This window comes from Cricetulus griseus, chromosome 4 (assembly GCF_003668045.3).
Source record: "Cricetulus griseus strain 17A/GY chromosome 4, alternate assembly CriGri-PICRH-1.0, whole genome shotgun sequence".
In the NCBI taxonomy this organism is placed as follows: Eukaryota; Metazoa; Chordata; class Mammalia; order Rodentia; family Cricetidae; genus Cricetulus; species Cricetulus griseus.
In genome coordinates this window covers 128,744,763-128,760,481 of record NC_048597.1, presented here as the reverse complement: position 1 = coordinate 128,760,481, position 15,719 = coordinate 128,744,763, and the positions used below count along the sequence as shown (strand labels likewise).

The 15,719-nt window shown below is 45.9% G+C and overlaps 1 protein-coding gene across 2 annotated transcripts in view; it reads right to left on the bottom strand.

Annotated features, from left to right (window-relative positions):
• Window positions 1-1,410: 1,410 nt before the first annotated feature.
• Vstm5 (V-set and transmembrane domain containing 5) overlaps window positions 1,411-15,719 on the bottom strand; it is a 16,115-nt gene continuing 1,806 nt past the window's right edge. Inside the window, exons 2-4 of one of the 2 annotated variants that reach the window (XM_027410836.2) lie at window positions 4,053-4,400; window positions 3,818-3,958; window positions 1,411-3,155 (exon numbers count right to left, since the gene is read on the bottom strand). In XM_027410836.2, the coding sequence (XP_027266637.1) occupies window positions 3,112-3,155; window positions 3,818-3,958; window positions 4,053-4,400 (533 nt within the window). In that variant the 3' untranslated portion in view covers window positions 1,411-3,111. The remainder of the gene's footprint in view (window positions 3,156-3,817; window positions 3,959-4,052; window positions 4,401-15,719) is intronic. The other variant, XM_027410837.2, reaches the window with a different exon arrangement.

Below are 15,719 nucleotides of genomic sequence, written 5' to 3'. Positions count from 1 at the left end.
AGGAGGCAGAAGCAGGCAGATCTCTGTGAGTTGGAGGCCAGCCTGGTCTACAGAGCAAGTGCCAGGATAGGCTCCAAAACTACACAGAGAAACCCTGTTTCAAAAAACAAAACAAAAACAAAACAAAAAACCAAAACCAAAACAAACCCTAGCAATCTGACACCCCCTCACCCCCTCCCAATCATCCCCACCTCCACCCCCACTCCCATTTAACAGTTCTGTATGTGTTCAGTACCACCTGGAAATTTCATCCAGTGCCTTTGACTTTTTTTAATTTTAAAATTATTATTTTATGTGTATAGGTGTATTGGCTGTACCACATGCATGCCTGGTGCACGAGGAGGCCAGACAAAGGCATCGGATCCCTTGGAACTGGAGTTACAGTTGTGAGCTGGGAATCAAACCTGGGTCTTCAGGAAGAGCAGCCAGTGCTCTTTCTTAACCTCTGAGTCATATCTGTGGCCCCAGTGTTTGCCTTCTTGACAGGAGTGTACTTACACAAAACAACTAGGACCCTATTTTCACAACTATTTATTTTCATTCATTTTTAAACATTTTTTCACAGCATCTGAAACAACTTATTTAACATGCATTGGTCATTCTCTATAATTTAATGTTTTCTCTAAAAAAAAAAGGAAAAAACTTCATACCCTAGAATTTAAGAACAGAGCTGTTTAAGAGGTGCATGGGAAAGCCTCTTTCCAAATAGGGCTGTGGAGAAAATGACTCCATGAGATTCTTCCAGATCCATGGGATTTTCTGTTCTGCCCATGGAAGCCTCCTTGGGATCCACTTCCATCTTTCTGGTCATGAGGCTTAGCCCCCCTGACTCCCAGCCAGGAGTGTAGAATACCACATCCTGCATTGGAGAACCGTGGGTTTCTGAGAGGCACATGTCCTTGTGTCCTCTGCTCCCCAGGGGAACGTGTGGAAACTGCTCTGTCTCAGTGTTCTCTTCCTAGGGGCACAGTGTGGGTGTCTGTACATGTGTACACAGGAAGTGACAAGGGTGAGTGCCTCCCTAGTCAGGTGCACACTACCTGCTCCCGTTGCTGCTGTCTGAGCCTCCCCCCCCCCCCCCCCCCCCCCCCGCTAGCCTGCTGCAAGCTCCTGTTGGAACACTCTGCGGGCCCCTTCCTGTAGCCCCCAATTTGCTCTTTAAAGAAAGGCTTACAAATGACTTCGAGGGTAACTCCAGTCGTGCAGACATGTCCTCCATCTTAGGGGTTCTGGTGGGGCCTGCCTGTTGAGACTGCCTATTTCCCCTCAGAGAAGGAGGGAGCAGGAAGGACCCTGGACCCCCACCCAGTGAGTATCCATCCACTCCTCCAAACCAGTTGTAAGCAGTTCTGCCCTATTGGGGGGGGGGCGGCGACGGGGGGGGGGACTAGAGCTTATAAGTAGAGAAGAAAAGGAGCTTCAAAAAGCAATTAGGAGGAAGCCATCATTGCCTGCAGGTGCAGACCTTCTATTGTTTTAAGGTCGCCTGTGCCTATATCACATCACTCACTGCTCTGTAAGAAACCTAATGCATTCATTAGTTCTTGGACGAACTTTGCTGGCACTGCACTGTGGTTGTTGGGACTTGAGGAAGACAGGCAGCCAATGCTCATGACTCCCCAAGGAAAGGAATTTTAGCAACAATTCCTTACCCGCCACATGAAAAGTAGAAAAGTTACCGGCATTGGGGACCTGAAAGGAAAGAGAATAAAAGGAATGTTCTAGCACACTTTTATCTTTGTATGCATGACTCTGCAGCCAAGGGCCTGCACACACCTAATGACCTCCATCATAGCTGGAGTGATAGCTTTGATCTGCAGCTGTGGATACTGAAGCAAGAAGGGCATGATGCTAGAGCTTGGCAAAGGGAAGCTGGGAAGGAGAGTCTTCGAAGTAAACATTGTGACATCAGCCTGAGAATGTGAAAGCCAAGACCAACTCAGACCCAACCCCCAAGCTTAGCTGGAGTCCTGACAACCAGGATCATTGAAAGAAATTTTTTAGATTTATTTTAAAATGTTTATTTCATGTATATGTATACACCATGTGCATGCAGTGCCCATGGAGACCAGAGGAGGGCATCAGATCCCCTGGAACTGGAGTTACAGAAGGTTATGCGTCACCATGTGGGTGCTCAGAGCTGAATCTGGGTCCTCTGCCAGAACAGCAAGTGCTCTTGGTGACTGAATCTTCTCTCTAGCCCCATTCCAGGGCGTTTTAACCTTTGCGACTCCACACAGCACTTTCTCATATAGATTTTCATACCCTTCAGGGATGCTCACACTCTTCTCCATCACTCCAAGAGACTCAGGCTAATGCTGGCTTCCCCTCGTGCCCTGTGAGGTAGGTGAAGACCACATGCTCTTCAGCCCGAGATCTGGCTGGAGAAGAGTGTTGGTGATTGAATAGGATGAAACTGAATGAAGCCCGACCTTACAGGTTTTTCCTGTTGTGCCGCCCATCCAGCTGCCCTGGTCAACATAAGCCTTGTTTTCCTCACACTAAACCCAAGTTTAGGCCACTCAATTAATTTGTATGAGGGGGGATGAGAATGCTATCTTCTGTCCCCTCAGGGTGCTCAGTTCTGCTCCCTGAGGTGCAGCTCACTCCACCTCATCAGACATTGTCTCCATAGCAGTGTTTATGGGATGGAAGACAGGAAGATGGAGGGTGCAGCAGTTTGCGGATCAGACAGGAGCACAAAGGCACAGAGAGCATGTCTCAATGCAGGCTGCACATCGGCTCATCTGTAGATACTGCCCCTGGAGACAGGAACTTCTCCATCACACCAGTGTGGGATCATAGCCAGTACTGTAGCAGCTCCTGTATCATTGGGTAAGTAAGGATCAGCATGGCCCTGAAGCTGCAACCAAGGAAAGTCCTGGCCAAAAGCCTCAGCTGAACTGTTTCTTGAACTACATACAAATCCCAGAGCTGGCTTTCTGTAGTAAGCCACCACTTCTAGCTCTCTTATCTTGCAACTGTCTCATCAGGAGAGGGGTGCAGGCCAGGTCTGCGAAAGGCTGCAGCAAGGATTGGCTCGGTTTGTTCCGTTGACTGGAAAATACTGTCTTTCTCTTGAGGTAGCAGTGTAATTGGGCACAGTCTCGGCTAACACTCAACATCTTTCATTTCAAGTTCCTCAGTGGTGCTTTCTGTGAAGCAAAAGACAAGTCAAAGAGTTGGAGACATGACCCCGTTGGTTGAATGCACAATCATAAGGACCTGGATCCACAGCCTCAGAACCCTGTATAACTGAGCACACATCTGTAATCCCAGGATCAGGCATGGCTGGAGACAGCAGATTCCAGGGTGTGTTGGACAGTCCCTAGCCAATCAGTGATCTCCAGGTCAGAGAGAAACTGCCTCAAAAATAAGAGGTGGAAAGTCAGGCATTGGTGGTGCACACCTTTAATCCCGGCACTCGGGAGGCAGAGGCAGAGGCAGGCGGATCTCTGTGAGTTCGAGGCCAGCCTGGTCTCCAGAGTGAGTGCCAGGATAGGCTCCAAAGGTACACAGAGAAACCCTGTCTCGAAAAACCAAAAAAAAAAAAAAAAAAAAAAAGGTGGAGATACTTGAGGAAGATACCTAATGCTGACCTTTGACTCACTCTATCTCTCTCTCTCTCCCTCTCTCTCTCTCTCTCTCTCTCTCTCTCTCTCTCTCTCTCTCTCACACACACACACACACACACACACACACACACACACACGCCAAGGGGTTGAAAACCTACCACACAGTGGTTTCTTACAGTGAATGAGGTCACAGGTGCCACCTCAAAAGCATGAAGGGATTGTCACAAGGTCCAGAGCATTACCTTTGAGTTTGTGTCTCCTCGTCCTTTGGAATTTATATGCACAGCGATTGCAGACCCACAGGAGGCTGATCAGCACCACAGCCACCGCGGCAAGCAGAGCAAAGAAGACAGCGACAAAGTGGAGGTCTTCATAGCGGATCTCTGCGGTGGGACAGGAGGGAAGGTAAAGTCTCTCTCAATACTACAAAGTTGACCACCTGGATCTGTCGCTCAGGGAGGCCTGGGGCTCTCTTACCAGACACATGCAGCACAATTGTGCCAAACTGTCTGCTCCCTGGGTGCTCTGTAACAGTGATGATGTAGCAACCGGAGTCCCTCACCCCCACACCGAAAAGCTGGATGGAGCCATTGTCGAAGGTGCAGACTCTGTCTTTGTGGCTTTGGGAGACATTGGCTGGGGTCCCTGGTTTCCACTCCACGATCTTCTGCTCACCCCAGCTTGATGTGTACTTCCACTCAACAGTGGGGACTCCATGGCAGGAATAGTCCACTGACAGCAGAATATCTTCTTGGACAGTGGCATTGATGGCTGACCGAGGAATGTACAGTGACACACCATGACCTGTAGGGTGCACATATGAACCTATACTTGAGTCAACTTACCAGATTTTTAATATTTATGTATTTTTATTTGCATTAGTGTTTTGTCTGTGTGTGTGCCCTGGAACTGGAGTTACAGAACTGCCATGGGGGTGCTGGGGATTGAACCCAGGTCATTTGGAAGAGCAGTCAGTGCTCGTAACTGCTGAGCCATCTCTCCAGCCCCAACTTAGCAGTTTCTTCCCCCTGACTTTTTAAAATTAACTTATTTTTTACATTCCAATCCCAGTTCCCCCTCCCTTCTTCCTTCCCACTCCCTCATCCTCCCATCTGCTCCACAGAGAGGGTAAGGCCTCCCATAGAAAGTCTACTAAGTCTATCCCACCAAGGCACCTCTCCACCCCCCACATCCCTGTGTCTAGGCTGGACATGGTATCTCTCCATATAGAATAGGCTCCACTAAGTCAGTTTGTGCATTAGTGTTAGGTCTTGGACCGACTGCCAGTGGCCTCATATATTGTCCCAGTCAAACCATTGTCACCTATATTAAGGGAGTCTAGTTTGGTCTTGTGCAGGTTCCCCATTTGTCAGACCTGAGTCAGGGATCTCTCACTAGCTCAGGTCAGCTGATTCTGTGGGTTTCCCCAACATGGTCTTGACTCCTTTGTTCATATTTTTGCTCCTCCCTCACTTCAATTATACTTCAGGAGGTTGGCCCAATGGTTAGTTGTGGATTTTGATGAGCACCTATTGCATGCCAGCTGGGAAGACACAGAGGCCCCTCCAGCTCTGTTCTATATTCAGCAAGGGGTAGAATACTAGGGACTAATAGACAGGGCAACCTTCTGGGAGATAATGGCCAGTGCACTGACAAGAATAAGCAAGGCTAACAGTGCGCAGTACTGAGGGGGATACACAATGGCTTGGGAGACCCCCTGAGAGAATGATATTTGAGCTCAGACCCCATGGACAAGCAAGAAGAAGAAGCCCCTGTGTGTGTAGATAGGAGGTAGATGTCTTTGACAGAAGCAAAAAGAAGTCTGATGCCTATGTCCTGAGTGTGAGCAGGGTATTTTTGAGGGTGGCCAGATCACTGGAAGGCAAGGAGCACTGGGCAGAGGTTAGGATACAAAGCTAGAGAACTGGACAAGCGTCCAGACAAGCGTCAGGAGCTCAGACATCATGGGAACCTTAGGTAGGGTGCCTTAGACAATCCAACAATGATGCTAATATCTGCTATGGTGACCAGCCAGGGGGCTAGGGGTAGGAGTGGAAACAAGAGAGGCCATCAGGTGGTTATTGCAAGAGCGTGACAGGAAATTATACTGGACAAGGTGGGGCTGAAAAGATAGCTCACTGACTACTCTCCCAAAGGACCCGGGTTCAAATCCCAGCACCCACATGACAGCTAACAATTGTCTGTAACTCTAAGATCTGATATTCTCACACAGGCAAAACACCAATGCACACAAAATAAAAGTAAATAATAAAAAATAAAGGCAGGTGATTGAGGACGTGCATTAGGAAGTTCTCGGGACTGAGCACATGGTCAAGTGGGTGTGGGTGTGGAGTTGGATAAGGCAGAGGCATCACACAGAGATTTCTGCTGAGTGTGTAAGCAGTGACTACTGGAGTAAGGTGTGTTTCGCAAGTAGTAAATAGGTACTATGTTGCACAGTGTACACCAGGCACCAGGTCCATGCTATTGAAGCCTCCCATAATTCATTGCCAGTTAATCAGTCAGTGGTTAAGCCTGAGGCTCATCATGACTAAAAAGCCCACCCAGGGTCACTCTGCAGGGCTTCATGGGCAGCTGACTTCAAAGCTCAAGCATTTGCATCTAGACTCAACTAGAAGGCCAGTGGCTGCAGTGGAGGGGACAGAATGTGACAGGTGCTTCCCACACACAGGGAGACTAGAGATAGGTGAGGGAATGGTGTGCTGCCTAGTTTTATGTCAACTTGACCCAAGTTGGAGTCATTTGGGAAGAGTGAACCCCAGCTGAGAAAATGCCCACCAGATCAGACTGTGGGCAAGACCATAGTGCATTTTCTTGATTGATGCAGGAGAACCCAGTGCCCTGTGTGTGGTGTCACTTCTGGAAGGCTGTCCTGGAATGCAGAAAAATGAAGCCATGAGCAAGGAAGCAGGTCAACTGAGGCCTCTGCCTCGGTTCCTGCCACCAGCTTCCCGCCCTAACTTCCTTCAAAGATGGACTGTGATGTCAAAGTGTAGGTGAAGTACACCCTTTCCTCCCTGTGTTGCTTATGGTCATGGCAGTTTTATCCCAGCAACAGAAACTCTAAGACACTCCGTTTTCACCTCTATTTCCTGTTTAGCTTTCTTATCCTCTCGTGCCCAACTGCCCTGGATCCAAGCTGTTAGCTATGTAACCCCACATGTAACATTTCTAGATCATTCTATTGTCCTATGATGTTGATAATAGTGTCCCACTGGCACCCATTTACTAAAGCCTGGCTGGGTAGCTAAAGCAATGCAATGGATTTCATGCTAAAAAATGGGTAGCAGGGCCATTGAGATGGCTTAGTGGGTTAAGGAACTTGTCACCAGGCCTGATGGCCTGAGTCCAGTCCCTGATACCCACATGGTAGGAGAGAATTGATTCCTTCAAATTGTCCATTGAGCTCCACACAGTCCCCAAGGAATGTACGTGCATACATACATGTATACCTTTTCCATGCAAAATAAATAAATTCAGTAAGAAAAAAAATCTTAAAATGGTAATAATGACTTTCTAGAGTGATTCTGCCATGAAACAGGAGTGTATTTACTTTCTTCCTCTAATTTTGATACAACAAGGAATAAATATTTGATTTGTCTCCACTTTCTGTCACTCTGCTCCTAAAACCCTGGACTCTTCAGGGTGACTGGAGTGAGTGATGGTGAGCCTCTGCATACACAGCATGACTGGTGGCTGGCAACCCTTAGATAGTTTCAGGATGGCACTGGTCACCAGAAAAAACAAGGAGTGACTGGAATGTTGGAACTTATAGTGAGCTTTCTTTTCCTTCCTTCCTTCCTTCCTTCCTTCCTTCCTTCCTTCCTTCCTTCCTTCCTTACCGAGTGCTGGGATTAAAGGGGTGTGCCACCAACACCTGGTGACTCCTAGTGTTCTTACACTGAATCCACTCACTGCATTTGGTCCTCATGCCGTGTGAGTCTTCTTTCATCCAGCAAAGCTTCTATACTTTAGAGATGGTGTGAATATTTCAGGACATATTGGAAAACATCTTACTGTAGATTTGTTTGGAAACAAGGTAAAACCACTGTAAAAGTGAGATTTTTCATGTTGCATCAGGCCAGAAAACAAGTAATAGAAGTTGGTTCCATGGTTGGGGAAGCTAAGTTGGATAGAGCACCTGGGGTGTGATTGACATGTCACTTCTTTTCTCTAGAGACCACATGACCACCTTGTTAGGCAACATTGGCGAATTTGGAGGCTTTGGCATCCATAGATGTGCCTCACCTGTGTTAGCTATTTCATAGATGGCTACAGACATAAATGGATGATTTCATTTGTTGTTTGTTTGTGACACGGTTTCTCTGTGTAAAAGCCCTGGGTGTCCTGGAACTCGCTTTGTAGAACAGGTTGGGTCAGAATTGAGGAGCCCCCAGAAGGGCCAATGGTGAGAGCTCTGAAATATAGCATTAAGGAGACCACCTAGAGCCAGTGGTCTTCTTGAATCCCATGCTTCACCTCTTGCAGTGACACATGGCCACCTTTAGGACAGGCCTGGACTGGTGCTATGCACAGGTGGCTCTCAGCCTCTCTAGGTATAAAGACTTCCTGGCCAACGTTCCCTCTGGATGAGAATTCAAAGAGCTCAGCTTCCAGCCTCTGCCAGGACTCTCCCTCGAAGGACTGTGTTGTCTGCTCGAGGCTGCCTTTTCTAGGTCAAGGCTCCTTTAGGAAGCAGCCCTTCATCCCTGCCTGGACTAGTAATTCGGATCATGGGAGTTGTCCAGGGTTGGAGCGCTTCAGCTACCTAAGGATCATTCCTGTGACGGCTGACCTTTGCCAGAGCCACTCTCACTCAGGCCAGTGTGGTACAGTTCGCTATCCTTTAACAAAGACCACGGGGCAGAGTGTAAGACTCCTGGAATAAATAAGAAAACAGATCAAATTCCAGGTCAGCCTTGGAAGGTCAGACTCCTGTATGTCTTCATCTTGTGCCTCCAGTAGCACATGGTGGTTGGTCAATCAATGTCTGTTGAGTCAATGAATACTCAAGTGACAGTGAGAAGTGTTAGTTGTTTTTCCTCCAGGAAAGCTGCTTCTTTGTGGCTTGGAAGATTAGGCTCATCTCCAACCAGTATTTGGGAGGACAGGGCCTAGTATTAAGGATTTACTTTTTTTTTTTTTTTTTTTTTTTTTTTTTTTTTTTTTGCTTGTGTGTGTGTGTGTGTGTGTGTGTGTGCATGTGTAGGTCAGAGGATGACTTCTGGAAGTTGATTTTGGGGATCAAACTCAGGTCCTCTGGTTTCCACAAGTGCTTTTACCTGATGACTTGTCTCATCAGCCCAGAATCTAGGCCTTCTGTGTTTGGTGTACTTTACAAGCTGTCTGTTACTCTGTGTATCTATCTATCTATCTATCTATCTATCTATCTATCTATCTATCTATCTATACATCCTCTATTATCTGTTTTTAATCTACCAGTTATCTATCACTCAGCATCTCTCAATTTATCATCTATCTACCCATAATCTATCAATCTATCCCTCTATCATCTGTCAATCAATCAACCTAGCTATCTATTCACTTGTTGTGTGAGGTGGGGGTCCTGTTACGTGGCCCTGGCTGTCCAGGAATTTGCTTTCTATGCCTGGCCTTGAACTTGCATTGATCTCTTTTCTTCTAGATGCTGGGATTAGAGGTGTGAGCAACCTTGCCAAGCTTTCACATTGAATCACTTTTTAATTATTTATTTTAGTGTGTTTGTTTGTTTTTTGAGGCAAAGTTTTATATAGTCCAGGCTGGCCTCAAATTCTTAATCTTTCTGTCTCAGATTTATTGATGAGTGCTACTACACTCAGCTTTTTCTATCTTTTCCACTTGATCTTAGGCGGAGAAACATGATTTTTTTTTTTCACATTTCAAATGAGAATCAACAACACACCCACATAGTCACAGGTAAAGGTGGGGTTTTATTGCAGCTTTGCCTGGTTTGTGGCTATCTTATCCATCATCTCTTTATCTTCGTTTCCTTGCCTCTGACCTCAGACATCAGTAGTGATTACTGTAATATTAGAGAGATAACTGGTGACAAACTTGCATTTCAACCTCTGTCCAGCTCACTATGTTTGTTAGGGTTACTGACAGAGGTGTGCTAGGATGTCACCAACCCCTTTTGTATTTGGAGCAGTTTGGCATCCAGAACGGGGCCTCGTACCTTACTAGAGCTCAAGTATACTCTGAAGATGAGTAAATGACTGGATGCAGGTCCTGCTTGTCAAACTGTTACCAGTTTGGGGAGGCCAGGGAGAGCGTATGTGTTAAGTCAGAAGGACCTTTCTCATCTCCAGGTCTGCCAGCAGACAAATGTGTAGGAGCAACTAAATACTCATGTCCTGGCCAGATTCTGCCACTCTTGATCCAGGCAGAGCTAGAATTTGGGAGACACCTTTGTGTAAAGGCAACCAAATACTGGCTGGCCATTTTAGCTATCAAGGATCATGTTAATGACTGACATGCTCACACAGTTTATGGGTACCTTGTCCTCTTGGGAATGCTCATTGGTGTCTGGTTACGCAGAACCAAAGTTCAGCTCACCCTGCAGGAGTCTCTTCCATCTCACTGAGCCATGACCTTAAGAAGTCACCCCAATTTGGGCCAGACCCACACAATGGGCAGAGATAGGCTTAGGTAAAGATTGCCAGCCTGCCCTCTTCACCAAAATTCAGAATTTGTACCCCCACCATAAAAGCCACTCTAAAATAGCAAATCATCATTGCCTATGAATGGCATCTCTGGGCACCAGACCCATATCACAGTCCAAGGAAACCCAGGGTGGGAAGTTCAATGACTCTGTCATTATCAGATTGGCAGAGATAGAGAACTTTGATAGCAGTATGCTGTTAGGGGTGCGTATAGAAGTTATACCCAAGCACCACTGTTGATTGTAAATGGGTGGAAGCCTGCCTGGAAAGACTGTCCCATCACTGGGCTCCTCTTGGAGAACCTTTTCATTACCACACTTCTCTCAGTCTGTATGTCCTCACTTGTGTGACTACTGAGCATCCCTCTCCTTAAGACTGTAGTTTGGCCTGCTTGGTCTATGTTGCACCCCAAGAATCTTGCAGAGTACCATCCCTGGCTTATGAATAGGAATTCCTGAGCAGAGGCCTTCCTTTAATGGGTTATGCAGCTGGCCTGCAGGTATGGGCTGCAGAATGCAGAACTAGGCCAAACTGTTCAGGTTGGAGCTCAGATCCCATGACTGGCTCTGGTGTGAATTTCAGGGTCCAATTTGTGTCCTCTGGTGTGTCAAAAATCAGCAATAACTCCTGTGTTTGACACGTGAATGCAAGCATGCACACCCCTGCTCCCAAGGTTCCCACAGAGCCCAGAGCCTTATTCTCTTGCAGATGGCAGCAATACACACAGACAAGCCCAAGGAACCCTGCTGCGAGCCTTTATCATTTATTACAGAAGTAGCAATTAATATTCTAGGTATCAACTCCAGAATATTTGTTACTATGAATTTGACTGTATATAGAATATATACTTGGTGCTTTATATTCTCAAAGAAGCCCCCAGAGAAAGGAATTCCTGCTCACTAGCAAGTCAGCAGTAAGAGTTGCAGCCTTGGGATCTCATACTACATAGCCTTAGTTTTTCTCTTTGATCTTTGATATAGAGTTGAGAAGTCACTTGTCTCAAAAAAACCGAGGGGGGGGCGGGGATCACCTGTAATGAGTTAACAGCTCATTGCACATCACATCTTCCCGCTGAGACTTTTTGCAAGTCACGCCCAGGGGGAAAGGTGAGGTACTTGCTTTTCTCAAGGTTCTACCTGCCTCTGGCTCTGAGAGATATGCATTCCCTATTGTCTGGCTCTGAGAGATATGCATTCCCTAAATGTGCCTGTGGGTATAAAAACTAGAAGCCTTATGAGATGAGAGAACTTTAGAAGAAGGAACTTTTGGAAACTTTTTAGAAGGAACTTTTGGAGAATTTTTAGGAGGAACTTTTAGATCTTAGTAGAATTTAAGAGAGCTTTTAGAGAAAGAAATTTTGGTAATAACATTTCTTGAAGAATAAAGAGCCATGAGAGGAACATATGTATGAGTCAGTTTATTTCCTTTTGACCCTGAGATCAGAACTTTTCAGCAAACCCCAACCTGCCTGCTGTAAGCCTCCTCTCTGAACCCCTGATAGAATCCCAACAGGGACTCAAGGCCTTCAAAGGAGATGAGTCGGCAGAGGTGGGTTCCAATGCCATCCTATTCTTTTCTGTTGTGACTCTGGCCAAGTTATGGCTAATCCATGGACTAGGCCTTTGTTCCTCATCCGTGAAGATGACTGACGGAATGGCCACAGCCACTTCATAGATCTGGAGTGTTAGAAGGAATTCAAGTGAAGTTGCTAATGCCAAACTCAGCTCAGGACCCCAACCCTCCAATAAGTAAAAAGTAAGTGGTAGGCACAGGCTCAGGCAGTCCTGCCTACAAGGACACCAACAGGAATACACTTTGCTGAGCACCTTAGGGCTGCTGCAAACATACCAGGAAACCCCTCCCCTCTTTTGAGATATGGTTTCCTTATGCTGCTCCAGCTGACCTGGAACTCAGGGATTCTCTTGTGTCTATTGTGATTAAAGGCACACACCACCATGTCCAGCAAAACCCTCATAATCTTAAAATAAAGAAAATAGGCAAACTTCTGCTCCTGACCCTGATGAAGACACTCAGCAGTCTTGCAGAAGAGGACAACTCTGTGTCCTCCCTTGCCAGGGCTTGCCTTCCTTACTCAGGGTAACAGGGACAAGGCAGAGAGGGAAGGGATCTGCCAGCTGGAGCAAAGGGAAGGGGCAAAGTGTGCATGATGCCAGCCAAGGAGGACAGGGGTTCCAGACAGTGCAGAAGATCCCAGTGTGGGATCTAGTTTGACATGACTGCAACCATCTTGGGTACAATCCCATCCTGCCCATCACCTCACAATGGCATATGTTCAAAGCCTATTGCCACTGTCAGCTAAGCAGACAGTCTTGGCTCTGACACCCAGGAATTACTTAACCAACATCTCAGTTTCATAGTTTGCTTTTCTTCTTTTTTGAGAAAGCCCATATATGTTCAATTTGCTTTGGTTTCCTTCTACCCCTGCTTTTTTGAGGCAGGGTCTCAGGTAGCCCAGGTTGTCCTTGAAATCACTATATAGGTAAAGATGACCTTGAAACCCATATCCTTCTACCTCTACCTCTCTACTGCAGGGATTATAGTCATATACCACCATGCCCACTTTATACTGCTTTGGAGGTTGAATTCAGGGCTTTGTATATGCTAGACAGGTACTCCACCAACTCTACATCACCAGCCTGTCTTTGTCTAGCTTAGCATATAAACCCCTACCTCCCATCTCTGGGTTCACAGGTCCCACTATGTCAGAGGAGACTCAGGAAGTTGTTTTTTGTGCCGCAGTCTTGGCTTTTAGCTTCATCTCTAAGCACCTTCCCCCTTTGGAAGCTAGTTCTTGCACACTGCATTTTGCTGAAGTATCCAGCTATTTTGTCTGCATGCACCCTAGTGGTGTGAGTTTACACAAAGCCCTTCACCTCTTGCCTCAGTTTCCTCCTCATTTGTAATTGTAAAAAATCCCTCCTCGTTAGGGATTTTTATGGGTTGGCAGTCAGTGAGTCAAAGAAAACTACCAGTGGATGTGAAGGGGTCCTTTCTGGCTGTGCACTAGGAACCACAGAAGCTACATATTCCAAAATACATGACCACCACTGGACAGGTCAGAGATTGTCATTTCATTGGGAAGAAACCAAACGGAGGACAAGGTTAATGGGTTCTGAGCTCAGTAAGGTACACTGCTAAGACTTGGGAGTTTCTTTGTTGGATGCTGTGCTTTCGGGCATACTAAGGTGATCCCCAATGTTCTTCCAGGTGACCTGTGTCTACCGTTGACACTGAAACAATGTCCCCTCCTCTCTCTTTTGTACCAAGGCAGTCCTGGCAATCTCTTAAGTCCTTCTTTCTTTCCTGTTTGGAAGAACATGTCTACAGCTGCATAGCTCTGGGATTAGTCCAGCAGGACCTAAGACACCCACATTCTTCCTTTATTTCATCCTGGCCCCTTCAGTACAGATGGACAGTGTTTCTGTTGGGGTAGCTGATTAGTGCCTAGGTTCACACACACACTTATCAAGGCCGTTCATATACATACTTATCAAGGCTGTTCACACACACACTTACCAAGGCTGTTCACCACACCCTTGCTGCTCTCTTCCAGATATCCCTTTATTATCATCATTATTAATTTTTTTACAATATTGTCAGGTTATGGCCACATCTTTAAGATATGACTTCCTTTTTTGTTTATTTGTTTGCTTGTTTTTGATATGGTCTCACTATGTAGAGTTGGCCTAGAACTCATAATGTAGACCAGGCTAGCCTTGAAATTCTGAGTCCCAGGATCAAAGGTATGCACCACCACACCCAGCTCAATTCATCACCCCCTCCCTTGGATTTGCTATAAGCAGTCAGGAAGAACCAAGCCCCTTCTTCAACATTTGCTTGGAAATCTCAGCTAAATAACCAACTGCACCACTAGCAACTTCTACCTTCCCACAAAACACTAAAACACAAAGACAACTCGGTCTGGATCTTTACTAAGTAGCATGAATTCTCTCTCCATTGTCCAATAACACTCCTTATTTCTTTGTGCGACCTCACTGGTGTGGTCTGACAAAGCTCCAGCATTTCAACATTGAAGACCACACTTCTCCAGTCCTCTTTTACTTTCATTTTTAATGATTATTAATGTCTTTCCCTTTGGGAAATTTTGTGTGGGCTTCGGTAAAGGGATAAAAATGTGTACAATGGTAGCCTCTCTCCAAACAAAATAATTATTTGGAAAATTCCCCCCCAACCAGAAATTCCATTCCTAATTACACCAAGAACAGGAAGGTTAGAGATTTACTAGATACATCTGATCCCAGGGATGAAATGCCTACAATTCCCATCCACAGCCTGAGGTCATTAAGGGCAAGAGTTCAGTTAATAAATACAGAGAAATCAGAAAGGTACAGTATAATGGGAAAAGAGTAAGACATCAGACCTTCCTTTTTAGGAGAGTTATGATAGTCATTCTTCTTTATCTCTAGCAAGTGGAATGTGCAGCCCTCCATTAAGACATGAGTAGTGCCTATTGTCAAGGTCAGTGTTAGATTCCTCAACTCCTGATCTCAAGCCACACCCCAGCTCACGTGCCCCTTGTCTCTGTTTAAACCTATGTGCAACTATACTGTATAAAAGGTGTAATCTTTTCTCAATTAAAAGCTGCTGTGCTGGAAGCCAACCTGATTCACCCTCAGATCGTTTCCAGTATCCTCCCCGCCCAATCCCCGACTCCTCACATCCTCTTTGGAACCTGACAACCCCCCCCCCCAGCAGGTCTCGGGCATCTCATCCTAATTTCCCTTCCAAAACTTCTCCAGCCTCCACCCCGTAACTGGTTCCACAGCTTTAGATGCTTATGACAGTAGCTCCCCACTTCTCAGTACAATCTCTCTAGTTTTGGAGCTGTTCTAAGAGTCTATGGTCTGAATGACTGGAGCAACAGGCATTTATTTTCTCCTCTCAGTTTTGGAGGGTGGGATGTGCAATATCCAAGATATTTAATACAGTCATATTTTATCTAAAAACTATTTTACACTTATTTATTTGTGTACATATTATTTATGTGGGTGCATGTGTGCCTTGGAGTGCCTTGGAGCACAACCTTATGAGAGCAGTTCTCTCTTTTCACCTTGTGGGTCCCAGGGTCAAACTCTGGTAAAAAGTCTTGCCTGCCCCTCCTGGTTTATTAAATTGTTCCCTGTGTTCTCACCAGAAGAGAGAGTTCTGATCTCTCTTTGATAAAAATGCTAATGTCACCACAGAGGTTTCAACTTCACACCAAGGGCCCTACCTCCAAATAACATCACATCAGAGGTTTCAACCAATGCATTTGGGAGCGTATATTTAGTTCATAACAACACCTTTTTACAGAGAAAAGGCTTCCAAATACAGGAAATCTGTGTGTTTGGTGGCAGGCTTTGTGAATGACACTTCATTCTCTCATTTCTTTTTTAAAAAAATATAGTTGTTTCTTTTTCTTTTTTTGAGCAGTGCTAAG